The sequence below is a fragment of the Balaenoptera ricei genome, chromosome 9, assembly GCF_028023285.1.
Source record: "Balaenoptera ricei isolate mBalRic1 chromosome 9, mBalRic1.hap2, whole genome shotgun sequence".
Classification (NCBI taxonomy): Eukaryota; Metazoa; Chordata; class Mammalia; order Artiodactyla; family Balaenopteridae; genus Balaenoptera; species Balaenoptera ricei.
This window is the reverse complement of record NC_082647.1, coordinates 33931717-33958433: the sequence shown is the minus strand read 5'-3', so window position 1 is coordinate 33958433 and position 26717 is coordinate 33931717. Positions and strand designations below refer to the sequence as shown.

At 39.3% G+C, this 26717-nt stretch overlaps 2 protein-coding genes across 7 annotated transcripts in view; one reads left to right on the top strand and one right to left on the bottom strand.

The window, feature by feature from the left end:
* The window catches only part of CAV1 (caveolin 1), a 32780-nt gene extending 6488 nt beyond the window's left edge, over positions 1 to 26292 (top strand). For all 4 annotated transcript variants that reach the window (XM_059933549.1, XM_059933548.1, XM_059933550.1 and 1 more), the window contains exon 3: positions 24069 to 26292. In XM_059933549.1, the coding sequence (XP_059789532.1) occupies positions 24069 to 24410 (342 nt within the window). In that variant the 3' untranslated portion in view covers positions 24411 to 26292. The remainder of the gene's footprint in view (positions 1 to 24068) is intronic.
* Positions 1 to 26717, bottom strand: part of TFEC (transcription factor EC) — a 650324-nt gene that overhangs the window by 520512 nt on the left and 103095 nt on the right. The gene's annotated exons all lie outside the window — the stretch shown is intronic.

The following is a 26717-nucleotide window of genomic DNA, read 5'->3' as shown; positions in this document are numbered from 1 at the left end:
TTGCTTATTTGTTTGTTTAGGAGATAGCCTCACAAGATGGTGACTGATACTCTGCCACACATTAGATCATGCATGGAATTCAGAATCCCCAGCTTGTAAAAGAGCGCTATGGTCATGTGTGGTGGGAAATTATTCTCACATCACTGAGCAAATAACAATATTAAAATGGGGGACATTATTCATTCATAACCATCTGAAACACTTTCAAATTCAGTCAACAGTGACATATATTTTAAATGCTTATTAAAAGAAAGCATTTTTTCTTTCTCCACCTCCAAATTGTGGTCAAAAAAAACTTGAAGAATTAGCTCAACTTTGGTTCTAACTGAATAAAATTTCATATTATTTATTAAAATTTAAGATAAGATACACCAAATATTCTTGAATTATGAAAAAGTTCATGATGTGGGTTATTCTTCCAATTGACAGCAGTGCTGGCTACCTTTTAAAGGGGTTTGAAGTAAGAACAGCTGCAATAGTAAGCAGCATCTGGAAAGTCCAATAATTTCAAAAACCACCTGCTTATGCATCCTGCCCACTCAAGTTCATAAAATAACAGATACTTTTATATTCTAAATTAAACTGCTTTTTAGTTTGCCCTACTTTTAACCGTAAGTTATTGTTCTCTATGATGAAATATCCAGAGTGAGCTGATCTCTAGAAGAATAGGGCTGTGTGCACTGGGCTATGGGCTCCTGGGCCCTTTCATGATCCTCCTGGCCAGATTTGCAGCGGGCTGCTATTTTCATACAAAGATGGTTTAGGCCAAAAAACACACACTCTTCTTCCACTCTCTGGACCCTATATATATTATCTAAGTTACTATACACTAAGGCCCTGGAGAAAAAGATTTGCATGCTATACTTCTGTTAAAAGAAGTTTTCTAAAAAGGTAGCCCTTAGCACCTAGAAATATGCTTAACCACAGGTGTTCAGAGGCACCTGGACAGAGTAGAAAGAGTCTGTGCCAAGAAAAGAAATTTTTGTGACTTTTGTTAACTTTCTTTTTTAAAACTTGAATGTAATGATTCTTAAATATATAGACACAAAATTCTGTTTCTTTAAAAATCAAGAAAAGGCATGCACATAGTAATCAGATCAGTTCTGGTTTCAACCTAAGGGCCAAACTGGAAAGTGTCTTGTCCCATTAGTGTGGGACACCAAGGAAGGAGGGGGAAGGATGTCAGGGCAACAGATTTCTCTTCCTCAGCAGTCCCTGAGAGTGGAGCTTATAAACAAAGAGCAAACTTGTTTAACTAATCAAAGCTAATAAACACCAGCCTTAAAAATATTTTGAGCAAGCTATTTTACATTTCTATGCTTCAATTTCTCTAACTATAAAGAAAAGAATGAGAGTCATTCTCATATAACAGCATTCCCCTCCCAAACCCATTCACCTTTCAATAAATGATTATTATAAATCTATTATTATGTGCCGTGCACTACAATATGGAACAAAGATAGATATGAGCACTGCCCACTAAGAGTTTATGACTGTCTTCCTTGTCTCTCTTCATTGCAGTTTCCTTTGAAAACTTTTGCTGAAATTCCTTTACCAAATTCTACTGTATGGTAAAATCTTAAAATCTTTAGGGCATAGTTTAAAACATGCCTCATCTATAATGCCTCGAATTGTTCCTGAGCCAGTAAGTAAGGCTAGGGGAAAATAAGGAACATATATTTATAATATATATATAAAATATGTAATATATATATATATTTTTAGAGTCCAATGTACCACTTTTATTTAGGAAAACACCAAAGGAACATATTTTTTGAACAATTTGCCCCTCTTTTGGTCCTATAAAAATTATAATTAACTTATAGAAAATATTTCAGTTCTTCTCTAATATTCTCCCTACCCATATTGGTGCTTGACTTTTAATCTTCCTATTGAAAATTTAAAATTTTCAACCTTTTTAAAACCTCATATCCTCTTTACAAACCCAAGAGGGCTCTCATATTCACCTGGGCATCAGAATCATCACAGGAATTTTTAAAAATACAGATGCCTGGGCCCACTACATAGTTACTAAACTAGAGCATCTAGGGATGGGGCCTAATCTAGGGCCTCTATGCTCCCTAGATTGTGAAGTCAGGCTTAGAAATGATTGTACCCAAGGTTGGCTTAAAGATATACACTTGAATGGTTCTACCCTAAGAAAACAGTTCAGTCACACTATGTAGTTCTAGATGTTCTTCCTGCCAGAAGAACACTTGAAGGTTAGTCCAGTTTAAACTCTGCCAAGGAGTTTTGAAACACCATAGAGGGTTCCCAAATCAGCCTTGCTCAGTGGTCCTCCATCCCTTGAGGCCACTTGGGCTTACAGCCAACTGCAAGCTTAGAGCCTCAGAGTGACCTAGGGGTGGGGTGGCCATATGTTCTAGGTTGTCCCATGCAGACCAGTTAATAATGGTCAATAGTTATCCTGAATAACTATTAATTATTTTTAATTATTAATTATAATTAATTATTACTAGTGCCCCTTTCATTCTCAGAATTGTCCCAGTTTGGAAGAAAAATTATGTGGTCATGAATGAATTGGCAATGACCTGTCACTGATTCCTGTACCTGAAATACATTGGAAGTCCCTACTTGCACTATTTTTTTAGCAAAATGGGCAAAATTTCCATTTAAGAATGTCATGCTTTTCTTTCCTCTCCAGTCTCCAGTGTCACCTCTCTCCTATCCTTCATTGGCCACCAAGCTGTACTATAACTTGGAGGAGTTGCTCTTAAGTGCCAATCTACTCTACCCTCAGACCTTAGTTTCTTTCCCTGCAACACAGGGTTAATGAAACTGACATCCTTCCATCACATATTTTGTCAACTACTCAATCAAAGATTAAAATGTTTAAAATAGTTTTAATTTTTTTCAGTTAGTCCAGGAAACGTAAAATGGCATGCTTTCACATGAGCCATTGTTTAGAGTGGGGAAGTGCTTTTAATTTTGTCTTAAAGGAAATCTGCATGATCCAGGTACTGAGCAACTACCAAGGGAATTTAATTGGTAGAACAGATTTACACCTGCACAGAATACATATTTCCTGCCTCTCCTATGCTGATGCTTTAGATATAAAATACATTTTGTTTTCTTTATTAAACCTTGAGAAGATGTCTCTTGTTGGTCATTATTTCATAGCAGGGGAAGTACATATTCCTAAAGACACAACTAAGCTTCCCTTTAGCCACTGTTAGTTATTTAGGGAATTAAGAGCCAGGCATTTTTAATTTTGAGAAGGCTTAAATAAGTTTTGATGGTGTATGTATGTGCTTAACATATTATTTCATAGCAATTTAAAAGTGAAAATTTTAAAAGGTACATTCAGTATTTAAACCTTTCTTGAGCCCAGCAAGGACATTATAATACAAATGGACATTGATAGATTCTATGTAAAAAGATAAATTGCATCTAGAGATTACACCGGGTCATCTCACTGATGTAGGCATCAAACACAATTACAGTTTCTCATTTATAATGAAGAACTGAAAAAGATTCTGATTTCTGAACCCAAGTAGTGAGAAAGTAGGAAACTGGGAGGAAAAGAAGCAAACACAAAGAAAGGACAACAAGGCCCCTTCTCCCTGCCCTGCCACCCGCTCTGTGCTGGACTGGGTTTTGCACGTGCCAACTCCAGGAGCCCCCCACATCCATTGCTTTGCACGGTGCTGTCATGTCTGATGACACGATCAGGTTCAGGCATTGACTGAGTATTAACTCTCAGCTCCTGCCCTGAAGAGTTTATCAGGAAAGCAAATATATAAACAAATCTGAGTAAGGTCACTGTAACTTAGGGATGCGCTATAGTTGGGCACAAAGCAGAGAGTTCTCAACAATCTCCAAAGCTGAGCACCAGGCATGTGTGGCAGGAAAGGGATGCCAGCAGAGGGAGCAGCAGGGGCAAAGGTACAGAGACCTGAGGGCACCTAACACGTTCTGGGCACCAGTGGCAGGTCAGTGTAGCCAGAGCAAGGGACACAAGCAGGAGCCAGATCAGCATGACCTTCTGTGCCCAGCCAAAGCACCTGTCCCTTTGTAGGCCACAGCAACCCACAGAGGTGTTTTTAGGCCAGGAAGTGACCTGATGAGATATGACCTCTGCTAACAGAAAGGGCTAACTTCAGTGCAACGGGGCAAACCAAGGGATGCCAAATGTGCAGGTGGGAGTGAAACAGGACATGGAAGCCTTCCTCCAGCACTTTCTACAGGCTAGCTTGCTGGCACAGATTATTTTACTTACTCCTCCAACGGCCCTTTGAGGAGGTGCTATCATTTTCAGTTATATTCATCTGGCAGATAAGGAAATTCAGACCTGACCATTTGCTCAGGATTTCATAGGTAGGAAATGGTACACTCAGAATTTGAACCCAGACAATTAGACCCCAGGACCAGGGTTCTTAACCACTGTGCTCCAGTGCCTCTCTGTAATAGATCATGATCCAAGCAGACAGTGGTGTCTCCATAGTGAGGAAAGACATGACTGTGTTCTCAGAGTGGCTGAGCAGCATTTGGCAGGGGGATTCCAGACATGGTCTGTTTTGGGAGTGACAGGCCTACAGTTCTAAGGTCAGACTTTAGATCCTGGTAGGTGAGCTGGGAAAGGAGGAGGAAGGACCAACGTAAAGACCAAGATAAAACCCCACACCTCAAGAAATGTGCAAGCTGGGTGAGCTCCCAACAAGGCAGGGAGGGTCAAATCCCAAAGACAGAAGTGGGGTACAAAGTGGGGATGTGTCCCAGTGATTAGAAGTGGAACACACACTCAGGACCAGACAAGCTACAACGCTGGCTTGTGTTGAATTACCTGAGTCTTTAAAGCACCCTGACTGCCCAGGTTGGCCACAGCTCCTGGGCTGCAGCTGATCCTGCCTGGATGTGCAGGGAGGGCTAGGTGTGAGAAAATGAAGCAGGTCCTGACAGGCACTTTGCATCTAATAGCTTCATTTAAGGTTCTCAATTTGCCTGTTCAGTTTCTACAGATATTCGTGCCATTACAGCAATACCTTGTAAAAACAGGAAACAATTGAGAAAAATCCTAGTTTTATGCTAGCGGGAGAAATGCCTATTTAATCCTGAAAGTAGTTTCTATGAGACTTCCTCCCTAATAACTACATATTTGTTCTCAAAAACAAATACCAGAAGTAAGGAACAGTGCATTTTTACAACGTACCATTAATCTCTCAGAAGAACAATTAAAATGTTCCATCAATCATGGCTCACGGTTTTTTTTCTATATTAACAATAATAATATATAGCTGGAAATGGGCATACCAAAACGTGTCAAGGAAATGCAACTGCATTCATTGGATTTCATTGCCAATTATTTTGGTTAGGTCAACAGAGCCCTCTTTCTCACTTGTTCTTAAGTGTCAGGCTTTTTAGTAGGGAGAGAAATTGTTTGTCTAAAATGGTTAATAACCACCAGTTCACCAAAATATTTTGGGTAAGCCTATCATTCTAGTTATAAAGGTAGGAATGAGAGTCATTCTCAGATGGGTGCTCCCTAGAAAGGCCATTCAGCAAATATTTAGGAAGCACTTACTCTGCACCATGCATGGGGCCTGCCATGCATCCTTGTGCACCAGATCCTGCCTGACAGAACCACAGCCATCCACCAAGGCTCACCTCAGATATCTGGGCCTCTGTCAGCCTTCCCTGACTGCCCTCATCAGAACTGGTCATCTCTTTTCTTGGCTCCCACCACATTCTGTTTTTGTTTCTATTTTAGCATGTATCAAAGCCCTCTAAGCATTCTGCTCCTCTATCCCCATGCCTCTCTCCCCTCTTCTCTTCCCACATCATGTGCAAGTCCTTCAGGACAGAACAGTGGCCCCTGGTGGCCCCAGGACTGTGGCTGCCCAGTGCCCACCCAGGGCCCCACACTGAGTCTGCTGTCAGAAAATGGATGTCAACATCATCAAAAAATCTACAAACAATAAATGCTGGAGAGGGTGTGGAGAAAAGGGAACCCTCTTGCACTGTTGGTGGGAATGTAAATTGATACAGCCACTATGGAGAACAGTATGGAGGTTCCTTAAAAAACTAAATGTAGAACTACCATATGACCCAGCAATCCCACTACTGGGCATATACCCAGAGAAAACCATAATTTAAAAAGAGTCATGTACCACAATGTTCATTGCAGCTCTATTTACAATAGCCAGGACATGGAAGCAACCTAAGTGTCCATTGACAGATGAATTGATAAAGAAGATGTGGCACATATATACAATGGAGTATTGCTCAGCCATAAAAAGAAACAAAATTGAGTTATTTGTAGTGAGGTGGATGGACCTAGAGTCTGTCATACAGAGCAAAGTAAGTCAGAAAGAGAAAAACAAATACCGTATGCTAACACATATATATGGAATCTAAAAAAAAAAAAAAAATGCTCATGAAGAACCTAGGGGCAAGACGGGAATAAAGACGCAGACCTACTAGAGAATGGACTTGAGGACACAGGGAGGGGGAAGGGTAAGCTGGGACAAAGTGAGAGACTGGTAGTGTATATATGGACATATATACACTACCAAATGTAAAATAGATAGCTAGTGGGAAGCAGTTGCATAGCACAGGGAGATCAGCTCAGTGCTTTGTGACCCTCTAGAAGGGTGGGATAGAGAGGGTGGGAGGGAGGGAGACGCAAGAGGGAAGAGATATGGGGATATATGTGTATGTATAACTGATTCACTTTGTTATAAAGCAGAAACTAACACACCATTGTAAAGCAATTATACTCCCATAAAAATGTTAAAAAAAAAACAAAACAAAACTTCGTGTCTAGAGGAAAAGTGGACATGCAAAAAGACCAATTAAATAAAAATTTGCATGTACTTTAGTAAAAAAAAAAAAAAAAAAAGAAAGAAAATGGATGCCAAATTGAATCTGCTGAAAAGAATCTGAAATTTCTTTTTTAAGTAATTGAATGTCTTCAGTGAGCTAAAAGACAGTAGGATTATGTCATTGAGTGTATTCCTTTGCTCCTTTTCTCTACAGCGGCCACATTTAAAGCCTTATAAGGAAAAACATATCCAAATAATTAAGAAAGAAATCCAAAAACATTCACTCTATTTACTAAGGTAAAGAGAAAACTTGCTCTAATATGTATATAAATTTATTATTTAGAATTTTTTAATCTCCAGTTTGAAGAGGACACAGATACATCTCTCCTGAGCCTTCCAATAAGCAGGCTGAGGCACCTGGATGACTTCCCAGGGCCTGCAGAATAAGGCTAATCTCCTAAGTATCTGGCAGGCAGGGCAGGCATATTCCTAGAATGCCAAGAGATGCCATTGCTGCTGCTTGGCACTGCCCCCTGGGGCCAGAAGTATGAAGGCTGAGAGCTGGGTCTCAGGCCACATGAGAGCTCCCCTGCCAAGAGAGGGGTAGAAGGACTCCCTGTCAGACTCCCCATATACCTTTGGACAAATGCAAACATCAGAGGAATGACTAGGTCCAGAGACAGTCCTGAAGAAAAATCTAAAACCTTTCTCAAAGCCTAAAGGAGACAACAGCTTTGAGAAACCCAAGCCTCTTCTTCCTTCTCTTTCGCTTTATTACTCCTAGATATTAAGTACACAGAGATCTGAGATTTTACTAGCTGGGATGTGGTATCCACTATTTCAACAGCATAGAAGTTTCTTTGTACCTCATAGGTGGTCTCTCAGAGATCTCAGATCTGTTCTCAGAAGAAAACAAAAAAAAAACAAAAAACCAGCAAAACACTTAAATGTTTCTAGAAGGGGTCAGACATCATTTGTTTCATTATTGATGTCTGGGCCAAGTGAAATGAATGTTAGCTCCTTTTCCAGATATGCTTCTTTCTATCATTTCCTGTGATAGGAGGTCGATTTACTATAATAAGGATAAGAGTAAGACGTGTCAATTTGACCCCAAATAGTTTTCTCATCAGTAAGCTAAGTATAGGAAATCAGGGTCATTATTCAGTTAAGCATAGATAGGACTAGAAAGTTGCCATTAAAAAAGGGTGATGATGTGTAATGTGAATTTTAGGTGTGACTGATATCTAATATACAGCCAAGACCACAGTCCTAGCACATTTAATACTTTATCAATGACTGGAATGAACAAGTTAAAGAGGACTCTCAACTTACAAATGACACCAATTACAATGACCTTATTAACATATATAATAAAAATAACATCAAAGTGATTTTTGGCAAATTACAAATAGCCCATAAAAATAAGATAAAAACCAATACAAAGTAAGGTAATGTTAAAAGACTAGGAATAAAACGTATAGCTATTAAGTGGGAAACAAATAGGTAAATATATGAAAAATAAGAAAATATCAGGAGAGAGTTGTCATTTCTGTGGGAGCTTGTGAAGTGGAAAATCAAGATGCTTGGTAAACACAACAGATATGGAAACCCCTTGTAATAATTCCACAGCCCCTAAGGGACCAAGATCTCCTGGGTGAGAATCACTATTGTAAACACACCCTTAAATGAATCCATCATGCTCCATACCCCTTGAGCAATAGGGGACCAAAACTAAGTCTATCAATTGTTTCTGAACATTAAACATCTCAATAATTTAATGATATTTTAAAGGAAGCACAATGAATGGAATCAAAAGGAGGATGTAATCCAAAAAAAAACAATGTCACAGACAAGATTCTCTACTTTATTTGCTATTGGTCAGACTTATTAAATATAGGATCTGTTTTGATCTTATGAGGGAGGTAGAGATGCTGGAAAGATCCTAGGGAAGAACAAAAGGAAAGAGATAAGAGATGAAGAGAAACACCCAGGTAGGGCTGGGGAGGGACTGTTTTGTCTGGCAGTTTGTTAGATGAGTTGAAAGTGAACATAAGATGACAACTGCCTTTAGTTACTGCTAGGTTCTTAGGAGACTTACAAGGAAAATACTGCTCAGACACAATCACCATTCAGGACAAGGAAAAAGGAGGAAGGGGTTAGTTTAAAAAAAAAGAAAAGTTAGGTTACATGGGAGAAGAAATGCCAAGTAATAAGAGTGGTTAATCCCAGGAATGTGTCACAAGAGGTTGTTTTGTAAGAGTAGTGTGTTAAATTACTTACTTGTCTATGTAGCTTCGCAAATCCTTCTACTTCTACAGTTACAATTTGGTGTATAAGAATACTGACACAGTCTCATAATTAAGCACAAGCATATGTATGAACACTTTCCTCTATTCCTGCAGGATACCTGGTTTGTTTGGGGGCAAAGAGGAGTTGATGTGGCATTGTGTTAACAGTGGTTGAGAATGCAAGTGGTAAACATCTGAAAGTAGAATACTGCAAAATGCATGCATTGTATGTACCAAAAGGTCAGTATGAAACATTATCTTTATGGCAAGCCTGCCCATCCAATCCCTCCTACACATTGCACAGTCACACAATTTTGCTGCTTGTATAAATCCCTATTGTGATTTAAACTCATGAGAGAGTGTGGCTTCTGCAAAGGGTGGCTGTTTTGTGACTTTAGACCAGTGGTCCTTTACCCTAGCTGCAAATCATCTGGGGAACATTTAAAAATACTGTTGTACCCTCTCCATCCCTAGAAATTCTGATTGAATTGGTCTAGGATGGGGCCCAGGCCTATGTATTCTTTTTTCTTTGGAAAGCTCCCCAGGTGATGCTAATGTACAGCTGGAATTGAGCCTGGTTTCGACTCGCAGAATTTCTTAATAATAAAACTGTGTATCATGACAAAACTTTCAGTACTGTAAGGGCTACAGTGGGGAAATTATTACTTCTCTAGGTCCTCATCCTGCAGAGTCCTTAGAATTTTTATTAGAATATGATATTTATCACTCAAATTCCTATTACAAAAAAAATGCTTCTGGAACTCTGCTATAGCAACTACATAAGATAGACTTGGTATGTGGGATAAATCTCATGTCACTTATGTAATTCAGTCCTGGTGTTTTTCCCTTTCCTTTGCTCATTCTTTCTATTCTCCCCAAGAGGAAGATTAGCAGGTTAGAGTGTAAGAACGTCATCCCTAGCCCTCTTTTTCACTTGGGTTCATGGTTCAGCCATACTAGGAATGGAGCTGACAACATGCACTGGCTTTTCTCCTAATGGTGCAGAGCCCACAGGAAGCTTCACTGGACCTAGGGATGGCAGGTGTCCCACATTTCTCCAGGGCCTAGCACAGAGAAGAGAGAAGTCACTGAGAAGTGCTTTACTGATGCCAATCACTCCTCAGAGCAGATGGGGAAACTGAGCCTCAGATGAAACCTGAATTCCAGATCTCTCTTGGACACTGACCTCAAGTGTTACCTTGGGCCTTGGAAAACTCACTTGGACCCTTTGGACAGCAGTTTATTCATCTAACAATCAATAAGCTGAACTAGAAGATCGCTAAGTCACTTTTATTTCTAAAATTCTGTGATTCCAGTTAACCAGTATTCATAAAAGTGTGGAACGCTGTAAACGTGCGTAAAAGTCCATGCAGAGATAAGGGTGGAGGACCCCCTCATCAATACTATTTTTATTACCTTCTTCCTAGATTTTACCAATTGTCATTCTTACTCTTAATATTAAGGCTGTGGGACTTAACTAAATCATCTCTGAAATACTGAGCTATCAACAGATGGCATGCTGAATGCAAATATACTGCAAATAAATATTTGGTCCTGAAGAAGATCAAGAGCTGGAGTTCATTTCCCCTTCTCATTTGGGCTCAGAACTCTGCGGTCTTTCCTTTTATTGCCCTTGCCTCCAAACTGGCTGTTTGTGTTCAAAGATGGATCAGAAAATCAGTTCCAAAGTTGGTTACAAACTTTCAGTAATTTTTGTTTTTTTATTTTTTTTGTAACCAGCCAATTTCTCTTAGTTCACATAACAAAGAAGCGCATAATTATGTGCAACTTTAGTTAGAGCAATGGTCTTAAAAAGGTCTAGCTAAATAGAAAACGCTCAGACTTTCTGAGTGCTGACAGTTATCAAATTCACCTAGTTCATATGGCCACATTTCTGAAGTTCTTTTAACAGCCCATCTGTGAGCAATAGGATCAGATGACTAAGAACTACAGGACAGAAGCACTATTACTTTGAATCATATTTTCCCATTACCCAGCTATAAAGAGTCTGTTTCTCTCTGACCCATATAAAGTTCAGAATTTAGGACCCTATGTGATTTTTAATCCCATCATTTAGCACCCCAGCTGTATGAATCTGAAAGTAAAAATGAAGTTGTTTGAATTCCAGCCCCCCTGAACATTCTCAGGGAGCTCATCAGCTCCCTAAGCTAAGCTACAGGTTTAAATCTAAACCTAAATCTGTAGGTATGAACCCAAATTTCATGATAAACAAAAACTGAATAGATCTGTCTTCCCTGTCATTACTCACCTTTTGATCATTCTTTTACCAAAATTACTATGACTGGGTTAGAATAACAGAATGCAATCAATAAATGCAATCACTAGCCCCTGGCCAGATAATAACACATTCAGAACTTTCTTTCCTAAAGGAGATTTTATCATGTTTGTGCTCTTGTAAATAGGAGAAAGAGAGAAATATAACTTAATAAATTGAAGCATTCACTAATTTATTCATTTATTCAACAAATATTAATTTAGTATCTACTACATTCCAGGGAGCTTACAGTCTAGTAGCAGAAATAATCTCACACACATACAAAATCAAACCATTAAATAAGTGTGGGGTGTGGGGTAGGCTGGATTAAAAAAATGGTCTGGTCTACATTCAAGAGGTTAGTGATTTGGGGAGGGGCAAGAAAGTGACTTCCTCTATTACCTTAAAAGTAAGCTTGAGTAGCCAGAGGCCATGTCTATTTTATTTGCACTGTCCCCTTTTCAGTGACACCCGTAGCCAGCTCATAGACCCTATCCTGGCTCTGTTTGCTCGGTTCATTTATTCCATCCTCAAAAAGTAGGTATTTCATAACTACTGAATGAAGGAATGAATGAACTCACAAGGCCACAGTACTGTAAACCAAAAGTGCCTGCAATAAATATGCATGCATTCTAGGCTATAAATATTTCTAAAGTTCAGGTACTGTCTCATCAAATTGTATTCTGATTTTCTAGAGCACCAGTTTGCAACCAGGGATAATTTTTTGCTCCTCCTCCCAGGGGACACTTGGCAATGTCTGGAGACATTTTTAGTTGTCACAATTTAGGAGGTGCTACTGGCATCTGGTGGGTAGAGGACAGAGATGTTGCGAATCACCCTACAGTTCCCAGGACAGCACCCTCACCCTAACAACAAGGAATTATCTGGCCCAAAATGCCAACAAGTGCCCAGATGGAGTAACCCTGTGGTAGAGCTTGGGAGCTGTGTCTTGGGAGCCACATAATGGGCTGTGATTATCCTTGCTTAGACCTTACAAGGACCCTAGTGTAAATCCTTTTCCTCACTAGCCAAGCAATGTTCAAACCTACAGAGATTTATTTCATTAATTTTCTATTTGTTTAATAAACAGACTTAAAGCACTGGAGGGAAAAATATTCAAGCAGTGAGGTAAGACGAAAACTATTAGTAACACTAGTTTGACTTAAGTGAATGGTAGGAAACAACCTCTGCCATCAGGAAGTGAGTTGTAGAAACTGAAAAAAAGTTAAGAGTGTTTAAAAAGCTCTGGTTCAAACAAATGTCTATGTGAACCAATGGGTAGCTTGAAAACAGTGAAGACATTTCCGTCTCTTATGTCTTTGATAGAATGGAAAGAGCTTTTATTTTCTTTAGTGCAGTAATCATTCATATTTTTCCCATGACATGCCCAGAAGTTTAAAGAATAACAAACTCCCAAGTGTAAACACAGAATTTTGTGAGCAAGTGAGACCTCTGGAGAATCCTTATCATTGTATGTTTGGATAAAATAAGATTTCCATGCATTAAACAATACAGGACTTTCTATTTGAGAAGTAAGCTTCCAACACTTTGAAGGGCTGCAGTTATTTCTCCTCAAGGATGACAAACATAAGCGCCCCCAAGGTATGGCTCCTCCCTGTTCAAGTTCAATGCTCTAGTCTCAGTGCTCCTATCACTGGCCCTTGCTTGGCCTATTTTTACACTGTTCACTGTTCCATGTCACTTGTTTGGTAACACTCAACATCAACAAGTGCCGCCAAATCAATACCAGAAGCCTGAAGATTAAAAAAAAAGGAATCAAAAGATATGTAGCCTGCTTTGTACCAAGCCACCTGAAACTAGGTGCTTTTTGTAATAATGAAAATGTGAGGCCATGTGGACAGGAGAGATAGTTCCAGATTCCTGAAGAAGGCTCATGGCCAATTGGTCTCAGGTACACCAAATGTGGTTTCAGGTTCCTGACTGGGATCCCCAGAAGAAAGAGTGCACAGCATACTCAAGGAGGTATGAAAATGCTCTGGAACCCCCAAATCATCTCATCATCAAGGACAGTTTTCAGCATTTTCAAAAGGATGTATATTCGTTTCCAAGGGATGCCTTAAAAAGTATCACAAACTAGGTGGCTTAAAGCAATAGAAATTTACAGTCTCATGGTTCTGGAGTCTGGATGTCCAAAATCAAAATGTCAGCAGGGCCATGCTCCCTCTGAAACCTGCAGGGGAATCCATCCTTGTCTCTCCCTAGCTTCTGGTTTTCTGGCAATCTTTGGCATTCCTTGGCTTACAGCTGCATAACTCAAATCAATCATATGGCCTTCTCCTTGTGTCTTCACATTACCATCTACTTATAAGGATGCCAGCCATCTCAGATGGGGAGCCCACTCTACACCAGTGTGACCTCATCCTAATTATATCTACAAGACCCTGTCTCCAAATAAGGTCACATTCTGAGGTACTGGGGATTAGGACTTCATCACATCTTTTTGAGAGGAACACAATTCAATGCATAACAGGATGTAAACGAGGAGTGTATATTTTTGTTATCAGAGCAGGGAAAGTTAACTTAAATTTTCAAAGTGTAATACAAACCCAAGGATCATTAATACTCCCTCCTAAGAAGAGCAAAAGATGGAGAAACCTGGTGGTTGCCTTCAGGTGAAAGGCAAAAGGAAAGGAAGAATAAGGCAAAAAGGAATTAATCTAAAGCAAAGAGAGTCCTGTCTACTTGGTGTTGCTGCCACTTTCAGACACATCCAGTCACTCAGTCAGCTGGAGCATCTTCTCCCACAGGGCATGTATGCCTCATGTTTATAATAAACTCCAGAAGGCTAACGCACATGCAAGAGATGAGCTAATCCTTCTTATTTGCTTAATGGCAGAATGCAAAATAAGCACCCACCTGAACAAAATGATTTCAGGAATGCCAAGAGGTTCTCCTGTTCCAAAATAGCTCCTCCATCCTCCCAACACTGTTACTGAAATCCCTGACACTTCCCCACTTCTCCTGGTTTGGGTGCCTGGGCCAGAAGCTCCTGATGTAGTATTGACCATTGCCCCTGGCACTGTCCCAAATATTTTGCATAAGTTAAGTCATTTAATACACAGAATAATCTTATTAAGTATGTACCATTATACCCACAATTTACAGATAAGAAACTAAGGCACAGGGAGGTTTAGTAGCTTAGCAAAGCTGAGATTCAAAGCAGCCCTCATGCTATCAAGCAGGGTACCATATTGCCTTTCAACAGTAGAGAGCAACACAGTAACTAACTTAATATCATGCCCACTCAGATCTGAGTGTTAGATTTTTCAGATCCTCTCACCTAGCAGAGAGCTAAGACAGCCTAAGACAGTTGTTGTTGTTTTTTTTCTCAAAGTGTCTTACCTATAACCACTTGCATCAAAATGAGGGAGGAGGTACAGACACCAGGACCCTACTCTCAGACACAACCGATTCAGAATCTCAGTGCCCAGAAATCTGCATTTTAACAAAGAAATGAGTGGACTAATGTTTGAGAACCACTGGCCCTACAGGAATGGAATAGGGAAAGGTACAATGTTATGGTAAACCAGAAAAAGCCACAGAGAGGTGACAAGGCAATGGGGACCCTCGTAACCAATGGTCAATGACTCAGGGGGTCCTGACCAGAGAAGAGCTTGGTTGCTGGAGAGTGAGGGTAATGCTGAGCATGGAGGTTTGACAGCAGAAGGAGGCCAGCCACATCCTCTGGCTTGGATTCACATGCCCTGTCCCGGTAGAAATGGTTATGCTGAGTCAGGGCAGCATTTTCTGTTAGTTTGGATGGGAAGCATGGTTGCAGGCAAGGGAGAGCAACCAGAGCATGTGGATTCAGAAATTCCTACGTGACTCTGATTGAGCAGGGCTTCATAAGCAGAATAAGGACTGGTGTGGGGTTAAAGAGAGTTGTGTGATGGAGGATTCAAGAGACCTAAGTCCTGAGTTTGGTTCAGTCACTGATTACAACCTCCCTCAGACTCAGGCTCCTGGTCTGTAAAATGGGGGAAATAACACCTGCCTTGAAGGTCCTCACATACAGGATGTGATGAACCAACTGAGGCATATAGTACTCTATAATGTATGTCATTGCTTTTCCAAAACCTCTGTACAACTCTCCCGCCTCAGAATATATCTGCCACACTCATACCCTAAGTCCCTTAATGACACAATAAAGGACAGTTGGAGATGATGCTCTGCCTTGCTCTGTGCATCCCCCTATACCCCTGCCAGGAAAAAGAACATAGTCACCTAAATTCATTCTAAAGTACAAATTACAGTGTAGGCCTCCTGCACTGGGGACACACACACACACACACACACACACACACAGAGGGAAACATGAGGAAAAGTGGAGACTAGAGACACCAAAGAACAAATTCACTCTCCTCACTCTATCTCTTCCCCACTGGTGTGCTCTACTTATCCCCCGAAGAGCTGGGCTGCTACTTCTGCTTCTACCCCTGCTTCCCCCCCTCAACATACTCCAGTGCATGCCCCCTGCTTTGGGGCCAGATCTACACAATTGTAGTTATTCAGATCATTGAGGCAAAACCCAACCAAGCAACAACATCCTTTAATCAGTATTTTCTAAATCATTCTTCCTTAAAGCTGAAGATATCTGAGTTTGAACTGCCCCCTCCTCTGTAGGCTTTCCATGCCGTTCAAGTAACTTAAATGATAACCAACCCTACGCTTCATTTTGATCAGATCGTGGTATTATAGAGCTATGGTGAAAAGAACATCTCTTTTAATAAAATGGGATACCAAAAAAATCGATTAATAAAAGTGCACTTGTGAAATCAGAAAAGAATTCATAGTAGATAATATGATAGTTAATGTATGCCTACATTCTTTCAATGGACATTTATAGCTCCTTTAAAATATTATACATATTGAAGGAATATTTGCTAATTAATGTGTGCATAGTACTACTAGGAATTGTGGAGGATACCAAGATGGGTACAACAGATACAGACCTGCCCTAGGTCCTGGTTTGGTCCACTCATTTATTAATTAAGTGACCTTTCCTTATTGGGGAAATAAAAGACTATTTTCCATTCTTGTTATGAAGATAACCTAGAACTTCACAAGTTTGTGAAGAGAAGCAAATGAGTGAAATAGGACACTATATGTATAAAATATCATTATTCTGAGGTCTCTATAATGTCTGAGAAGCAACAACAGGGAGGTCAATCCAAAGGGAGACACTCAAGGGTCCCAGCTAGAGGCCCAGGCCAGGGACTGCAGGTCCCCTCTGCACCCCTCTTTCTACACCCAGCCCTCTTCTCTCACTCACAGAGGTAGGTATATACCCACCTTTCTGTCCTCTTCCAGCTTGAAACCCTGGTTAGTAACGCAGCCCTCTCCCTTCAGGCAATCCTGTGCTCTCCCACAAGGTGAAGTTGCCTAGCACCTGCCGCCCCAAAGCAGCCCAAGAACACTTCAATGTTCCCACCCCAGGTTTACATTTTTCCTAGGACTGTGTGTGGATCTTCTGGAAATCCAAGCAATCACGAGGATTAAGGATACAGTCCAGGCCTCCTCTTTTCAGTCGGGGCTGCAAGAACACTGCAGCTTTTTTCCTGCAGTGGTGCTAGTTCAGCCCAGTAAACAAATGGGTATTTTGCCCTTGCCCCTGAGAAAACACATAGGCATTAGAGCAAAGTTCCTGTGTTCTGGTAACATTTAATTGTGCTAGTTCTCAGCCCTCTCTACACCCACACACTCATGGACAACATTTATTCCACTGACTTCAAAGGCTGTTCAACATGTTGGAAATATGTGAGAGAACACTGAGGGGAGTTTGAAATTAGTCTCAACCCTCCTTCTGTATGTGTGGGTTTGGTTCATGTGTTAGGATTTCAGAAGTACGTAATTGATTTTTAAAACATGCATTTGTTTATACTGGGTTTAGAGTCATGAAAAATAAATCAGGATTTCTATTGCCAGTTTTTGTGTTTTTCATAATAAACAGTAGTCATTCATCCTTGTCCAATAATAAATATTTATAGGTTTAAATTAGGAAAAGCTTTTCAGTAGAATTTCCATTCATTCATTATCCATCAACTTCCAGATGCCAGCCAGCACATGAGGAGTTTCCAGAAAGAAGCAGGAAGCAGACTAGGGCTTCCAGGCATGGAGGGGGAAGAGTATCGGCAACAAAAAGAAGTTGTCACTAAATCCAAATGGGTGTGTCATTCGCTAGTTCAGTCTTTTGCATAAGATTCCCCAGGCCCCAACCCAGAGAGTGTGATCTGAGTCTGAAATGGGCCTGAGCACCTGCATTTTAACAAGCATCCTCCCTCCAGTTGATTCTTTTGCCACACTACCCCTGTGCTGGTGCATTCAAGACATTATATTCAGAAGTCAAGATTCAGTGATGCGTCTTCTAGGTGGAGCTGGCTCTTAGTCTTTGGTGCATATCTGGGTAGAAAGCCAAGCACTTTACGGATATGCGCTGATAGCACTATCAATTGCCTAAAACTTTTCCAATATTCAGTTTGATATGAATTGTAGAAAGTTGAAAATGCTGCATTTCCTTCTCATATATTTCTAGACTTTGCTCCAGGACCAAATTCCAAGATATTTATATACATTCATTATATACATTTTTCTATAAGCTTAAAAATTGAATTATCTAACAGAAAAAAGAGCAATGTAATAGAAAATAAAACATGATCATCAAAATAAAGATGGTTTGTTTTAGTCATCTCTAGCTGCATAACCAATGACCCCCAAATTTAGTAGCTTAGAACAACAAATATTTATCATCTAACAGTGTGTCAGAAATCCAAGTGTGACTTAGCTGAGAAGTTCTGGTTCAGGGCCTCTCACAGGCTGCAGTCCAGGAGTCAGGGCTGGAGTCATCTCAAAGCCCGACTAGGAGGAGACCCATTTCCAAGCTCACTCGCATGGCCAATGGTAGGATTCAGTTCCTCCCAGGCTGCTGGATTGAGGACTCAGTTTTTCAGTGGCTGTTGGCTAGAGTTCTCCCACTTAGATCTCATTGGCCAGAATTGGGTCACATGTCTACTCTAAACTGACCACTCACCAAGGATACTAAGATTACCCGGGCAAGTCTAAACCAACTATAACTTAACTCTGAGATATAAGAATTATTTCCAAGACCTGAATAAACGAAGATTCACTTGGCAGAGAAGTGGGACTGTGGATTTAGAGCAGGCAACACACGTCTTCTGTAAACATCTTGTTTGTTATTATTTATGTGCTCCATATATCCAATACAATCACAATTTTGTGATTTTTTCACAATTTTCACAAAAGTCTAAAAAGATATTTTCCCACAGAAACAGACGAGGCAAGCATCATTGCTTATTAAATCTCAAATATACTTAAAGTTTCCTTCTTGAAAATTCCTTATTCATAAGTAAAATGTCCAAATTTTGAGACAAAGAATGACCCCATGGTTTTTTAATCCTGTGTACATATAAAATGTTTTTTAAATATTTCCATTGCATACATTTAACAAGATGAAATCTTCTGAGACTTACTGTATTAGCCAGCTATTATTAAAACACAATGAGACAGATTGCTTTTCTTGACATCTGCTGATAGATTTTTGTTAACTTACGTTTCTGAAATTATAGCATCATAAGTCAATGTTGCACAAAAGTATTTAATGTCATTTATAAAAATCTAGTTATATAAACTGTTGACTCCTTATAAAGCATCTATTAAGACACAGAAATATCACTGAAGCATATTTATGCCTCTGATCTTGCAGTCTGCATAATGATTCGGACCAGAGGCGCAACTTGTTCCATAGATTACAGAACAGAAAATCAGTTCTTCGAGAAGCTGCTCAACCTCATCTGAGGCATCCCATTCTAAGAAACTAAATGGCACCTGCATGTCTTGGTTTTTGTGTTTGTTTAAAAGCAAATCTCTAACTGCTGTTCTGCTCCAAATCTAGGTGAGCAGATAAAGTTCTGCTCTGAGCAAGACCTGCCCTCCTATAGAGGGATAAGAGGAGCATGTCCCTGAGGGAATGGGATGCCAGAGTGACAGCTTTGATAAGGGATAAATCAAACCAATGATGCATGTGAACAATGAGCACACTGGGGATTGTCAGAAACAGGCATCATCATTCATTCAATGATGTTCAAATTCACATACAAGTCTAGCTGCCTTTTACATTGACTACGGAATGTGGCATCCAGATGATTGAGGATGTGTGGTGACAGCAGACAGCTGTGGAAGAGCCTAGGAGAGTTTCTAAGTCTGAATTCCAATCCTGTGCCTGCCATTAAGTGGGAAAGTATTCTTGATCCAGTCATCTGACAGCTTTGCCCATCGATTTCTCTATCTCAAATGGGACTCCTTTTCTTTAAGGATCCCTTCAGCTTTAAATACCTATGAATCTGCTAAAGCAACTACGCTTTGATTGATGGAATTGTGAACTACCTTTAGATGGAATGACTGATTACTAACAGAACTTTGTTGGGTTCAGTGCATTATGAATACATATCAAAATGTACAATGAGGATATTTTTCAAAATATTCTCTCCAGTTTTCTTCACCCTAGATAAATGTACAGAAATGTCTGTATTAGTGTTGAGAAAAGGACATTTCTCCTAACCTCACACAGAGATACATTTCAAGTCTATGTCTTAGAAGACAATGAGAGACTTACAGGAGACCTAGAGATATGAATGGGGTAGGCAGAGAAGGGACCCGGGAAGTGAGATATAACTTCCTAGGGATATTGTGTGGAGGGCAGGGCTGGACCTAGGCCTGGGAATCAGGAAGTTACAGTTCTAATTTCAGCCTTTCCACTGATTCACTTGGGACCTTGAGAATGTCTGGCCCACTTAAATCGTGCCTCAGTTTCCTTATCTGCCAATTAGAGAGAGTCCTTGGCTAGGTGCCCAGGATTGTGAGAACATAATGTTCAGGGCCATGGAAATTCAATCAGTACCAAAAATGCAAAACATCCTAGTTACTAGATGTCCTAACTTAAAATGGAAACATTAACAAGAGTAATTCCTTTAATAATCAAAATGTGAATGCTTTAGAAAGCATATCTATATGGTTGAAAATTAAGCGAATAAGACTACTGGAAGAGCTTATAGTCCTAGGAATACATAAGCAAAAAAAGGTCAAACTTGGAGTAGGACAAGTTCCAGTTTTGCCACTTATCATCCTTGTGACCTTGGGTAATTTCTTAACCTCCCACAGTAGCCTCATATGTAAAATGAGAATAAGAGCACGCATCTCAGAGGGTTGTGGTAAAGATGATTACAGATGGAAGTTAGTTCTTTTGAAGCATTGATGAGGTTTGAATTCACAGCCACCATATACTTTGCAGCTGATAGTTTCTCTTATTGCAATTAAAAAGCTTAGTCACCCAGAGCAAGTAATTTTTTAATGCCGTTTATTAAGCATTTACTGTATTGCAATGCTCTATCCCCATGCTAAGCACTTTGCATAAATTTTCTCATGATCTCCTCACAAAAGCCTATTACTATTACTGCTGCAGAAATGGAGGTGGAGAGAAACTAAACATTATTTCTGGCTTCATTGTGTTTCCTTAACCTGCCTTATTTTTTTTTCTCAGCTGCATCTAATTGGCTCTACTTTTAATATTATTTTAAGCCACTTAAAGTTTTTAAGACTAAAGCAGCAACTAACTGAATATATTTATATAACATGTTAGTTTTGTCATGTTGCTGTCCACCCCTGGAGACCTGCTCTAAATTTACCTGGATATTTGAGGATAAATAAATCATGCTCACTGCAGTTTCTGGAAAGCACTAAAAAAGCACTGAACTTGCTTTGAAATAATCAAAGCAAGTTAAAATAAAGCTTAAGAATTTCCAAAATGTTCATTGAAAAAAGCATTTATGTTTAGAAAAATTAACTTATCATTGAGAAATCTTACACACATGCATATGTTCATAGATCTTCACTAAGGACCAATTGTGTATATATGTGTATGACCTCATCGTAACACGGTCCTCAGAGACCACACTGTGGGAATTCTTACAGTTACCAGAGGGTTAAATTCAGTAAACTCTTTTTTGTTAATGTACCTTTTAATTATGAAATACTATAATCGTCTTAGAGAAAATTTGAAAAATATTTTTTTAAGCAATGTGGTATTGAAGAAAGAGTCGGTATCTTTCAAACCAGATTAGAAATTCAAATCCACCTCTTATTTACCTGGACAACTTATTAAACCTTACATTTTTCTATGAAATGGGAATAATAAATTACAGAGTTGCTGTAAGTTAAATGAGAACAGTGTTTGATCATGATAGTCAATCAACAAATGTCAGTAACTATCCATTCCCTTGGAAAAGAATCTCTAGGCAGACGTGCTTAAATTCTGTTCTGTAAAGAGATAGGAATCCTCTGTTCCCATAAAGTGCTTACCAGGCTTCTTTGGTAATAGACTATTTTCTAATAAAAAGCAATGGACCCTTTTCTATTGTACACTCAAAATGTATGCACCCACTTCAGGGCATTCATGGACCAACACTGCCCATCCTTTGACTCAGATTAAGAACACCTGCTCTAGTGCATTCATTCTGACTTCACCAAATCCTCTTACAAAATAAGGTCATCTTTAAAAAATAAAATTCTTTGGGTACCTTTCAGTTGAATGAAGGAAAACAGCAGGGCTTTATTTTTAATAGCTCTAGGAAAATGCATTATCCAAGCAAAACCCCACAGTAGACAAGTAAACTGCACAGAAACTTCATTAAAGGACTGATCTGACTTGCCGCATATTTAGAACAGCCTTTGAAAACACACAAGTAAATGTTTACTTCTGAGTCTAGATCTAAATGAAGAAAACATTAGAACAACAATAAATTTACTTAACTTCATTTAGATAATTGTGGACATACCATTTTTATATATTACATATTCTTAAGGACATTGGACAACAGATCAAGAAACAGAATGTTCTAGAAAATAAACCTTAACTATTGGTAAGTATTATGTACTTTTTACAAAAGAGGTTTTATTGTGTTGAATCAAAAGTGGCTCCTTGGCACTGAGAGGCTCCATGGAGTCACCCAAGTCCTCGTTCCCTAATCCTGAGATTAGCTGGATTGCTGCTAGCAGTCATCAACTTGTTTGGATTTCAAACTACATTAGATCCCTTCATATAGCTGCCACCACCAAGCAGTTAAGCTGGCTCTGTCCTATTCTTTTGGTGGTAATTTTTTTACCCTATGCTTCAGTTTAGTCTATATAATCCTTCCAGAGGGATAAAACCTCCTGGGAATTAATTGCTTAAGTGAACACGTACTGTGGGAGAGAATGCTATTTGGGAAAGGGGCCAAGTTTGCATTCTGTCCCCACCATTGCTTTGTGTTTGACTTTAGCAAGTCACCTTCACCTCTCTAAACCTAAGAATCTTCTTTTGTAAAATGACAACCTACCCTCCCAGATTGGTTTGAAACCCCAGATCACATGGAGACAATGCATGTAGAAGCACTTGGTAACTGTTAAGTGCTATGTGACTGCAAACTCATTTGATTACTTCCTAGTGGCCACCAAAAGGGACTAGTACAGGTGTGGACCACTGATGTCTGCATCTGTCCTTATTCAAAACCTTACTGTTTGTTCAATTCAAAAATTAAGTTCTCTCTTAACATTTTCTTAACTGCCTTCCTAATTTTCTTCTTGCTTTTAATGTCACCTCTGCTCTCTCTAGCAGGAAAACCTGAAGCTCAAAGCTCAAAGCTCAAAACTCATCTTAGGCTTTTCTCTCTCCCTATCCTTGAAGTAATTAAGTCCTGTGGATTCTTCCTTTAACATCCTGAAATTCATTATTTATTCTTTTCTTTTTTCTTTTTCATGGCCTATTCCAGTTTTGGCCCTACCATCTCAAACTTGGGATACAGCAAGAATCTCTCTGCCTTGAGTCTCTTTTCCTTTTTTCTCAGGCTGGACACTGATATCAAATTCATGTTGATAAATGACTGCATTGATTGTGGCTGCATTCCTCTGCTCCAACATCTTCAAAGACCCCCACTGTATATAAAATAAAATTGAATCTGGCCTCAACCCATCTTTCCAGCCGTGGCCACACAGGTCTATTTGCCTGTGACACTCACTGTATCATCCTTCCTTGTTCCTGGGGCCTTGCTCACTGCATTTTCAAGATCCCTTCTTCCTTCCTTTCCAAATCATACCCCATTTTCCAATCCCTGCTCAAGTCCCACCACCCCATGAAGACTTCTTGAATCCTCAGAGCTCACAATGATCTAATTTCCTGAAGATATTCTACCAGTTGAGTGTTTGAAGAGTTGATAATCAGTTATGAACTAACTACCCCTTAACATTGTGTGTGTAGTTGTCTTGGAGTCAATTAACTTAGGTAATGTCATTTACATTTTATTGAGTGCCATGTATACTTATCCATGTTGCTGGGTTTTACTTGAAGGCAGGAATTTTATCATATCCATTTAGTTTCCCTCAGAGCAGCAGTTTTCAACCTTTCACACAGCAAAGAAGCACCTGGAGGACATGTTAGAAAATCTCCTTGATGCCACTCCTAGGGATTTTTGTGAGGCCCAAATCTCTGAATTTCCTACAAATTCCAAGCGAGGCTTATGCTGCTGGGTGCCTTTTAGCATCTTACACAGAACCTGTACATAAAAGCTAATATATATTTACGCATACTCGGAAATGGGGTTTTTTTTCTTTTTTTCTTCTATTTCATGCTCATGTTCTGTCACTTCTTCCTTTTAGATTGATTTTGAAGATGTGATTGCAGAACCAGAAGGGACACACAGTTTCGATGGCATCTGGAAGGCCAGCTTCACCACCTTCACTGTGACGAAGTACTGGTTTTACCGTTTGCTGTCTGTCCTCTTTGGCATCCCAATGGCACTCATCTGGGGCATTTACTTTGCCATTCTCTCTTTTCTGCACATCTGGGCAGTTGTACCGTGCATTAAGAGTTTCTTGATTGAGATTCAGTGCATCAGCCGTGTCTATTCCATCTACGTCCACGCCTTCTGTGACCCGCTATTTGAGTCTATTGGCAAAATATTCAGCAATATCCACATCAACACGCAGAAAGAAATATAAATGACATTTCAAGGATAGAAGTATATCCGATTCTTTTTTTCCCTTTTAATTTTCTTGGTGCCAATTTCAAGTTTCAAGTTGCTAGCAACAATATATGAATGAATTTTCTTGGTTCAGAGCAAAGAAATCACTCAGTTTTCATAACTATTATTTGTCTTTTCTGAGCTATTTCTTCTATTTTTGGGGTGTTATGAATTTTTAAAACCCATTTAAAATATTTTCCTTACATTTGGATCATTGTTTTATTGGCTGAGATATGAACCTATCATTGAAAGATAATTTGAGAGAAATATGAAGAACTGAGGAGGAAAAAAGAAAAAAAAGAACTAACAAGCTCAACTGCCTATTCTAAAATGTTGATCATTTTATGGTAAGGGAAGAATTCAAGGCTATTGCCATTGAGTGTACAGGTATGTGGGCAGTTTTCAACCAGCTCTTCCCTCTGAACTGTTAGTGAATTGCTGCCATTCACTTTAATGATCCAGTGGAATCTAGTGATCTTTATCAAGTTAGAAAATATAATCTGCACATGATCCGACTAATGCCTTACTCTCTTGAAATTTTAACCTGTGATACTTTCTATGCCTGAATATTTGTTATATAGATGATGACACCTAAGTGCCTTCCTGTTCTTCAGGTTTTCCTTTTCAAATAGGGTCCACCTCATCAACTTTCATTAGGTCAGCAGCCTCCCTGAAGACCAAAATTAGAAAAATCCATTACCTAGTTCTTCACACTTGTTTCTGACTCTGAAATACAGAATCAGATGAAGTTCATGTCTGCACTTGATGACACAACATCTTTACCCATATCGAGTATGGTCCACATCAGCCCCATTAAACGAATTAAGGTGGATAAATGGGGCCAAGCCCTCTCTGGGCTAGCAGGAGTAGAAGCCAACTTTCCCTGTCTCTCACCAGCTGAATGAGGTCAGCATGTCTATTCAGCTTCGTTTATTTTCAAGAATAATCACGCTTTCCTGACTCCAAACTAATCCATCACTGGGGTGGTTTAGTGGCTGAACATTGTGTTCCCTTTTCAGCTGATCAGTGGGCCTCCAGGGAAGGGCTCATAAAATGGAGGCCATTGCGTGAGACTGTCAGAGTTGTTGCAAATGTGACCCCTTCAAAGTAAAGCACTTGCAACTGTCTGTAATGCTGTGACACATGGCCCCTCCCCCTGCCAGGAGCTTTGGACCTAATCCAAGCATCACTTTGCTCAGAGAGAAGATGGGGGAGGAGGCAGTAATAAAAGATTGAGGTAATTTTGCTGGAATAAATTCAAATTCTTCTGAACTCAAACTGAGGAATTTTACCTGTAAACCTGAGTCATACAGAAAGCTGCCTGGTACATCCAAAAGCTTTTTATTCCTCCTGCTCATATTAAGATTCTTCCCAGGGGGACTTTATTTTTAACCTTCAGTTATGCTTTTATTTTTATTTCCATACACCTGTTGGAATTCTGCTTGTTTTGTTTGTTTGTTTGTTTGTTTTTTGGCCTCTTCCAGTTTTCCTGACACTTTAATTGCCAACCTGTTACCTACTTAGGTTTTTTGCATTTAAAACAGACACTGGCATGGACATAGTTTTACTTTTAAACTGTGTACATAACTGAAAATGTACTATACTGAATAATTTTTAAGTGCAAAGATATTTTTTATCTTTATATGAGGAAAATCACTTGGGAAATTGCTTTGTGATTCAATCTGTAAACTGTGTATCCCAAGACATGTCTGTTCTATATAGATGCTTAGTCCCTTGTACAAATCAAGGGCTGGTCCAAAAGATTGCTGAAATTTTATATGCTTACTGATATTTTACACTTTTTTATCCTGCATGTCCTGTAAAGTTATAAGTCTGCACAATAAAAATGTTTAACAGTTTGTCAGCTTTATTATTTTTCCTCAAAACAGGTCTGTATGTGTTGACTTCTGTGGTGTGTGTGTGTGTGTGTGTGTGTGTAATGAGCATATTCATGGTGTGTGTACATATTTGTAGTATGTTTTTGGGGGTGGTAGTCTTCCAGTTTTCAACTATTACAAAGTCATTTAGTTGGGCTTTCTTCTAAGGCCATCAACATTCATGAGTTACTTCAGGTGAAAGTTATAATTAATAAGAAATATTTGTTTAGCAGTTTACTCAATGTTTTGTTTTATGTCATCTAATTTGAGCTCCCAACAACTTTATGTGATAGATATTAACTTTCTCCTTGATAAATGATACATTCAGAGAGGGGGGTTTGCTTTGAATTTTTGCCATTTCTTAACTGGAATTTCTTAAGATGCACACTTCAGAAATAATTTATTTT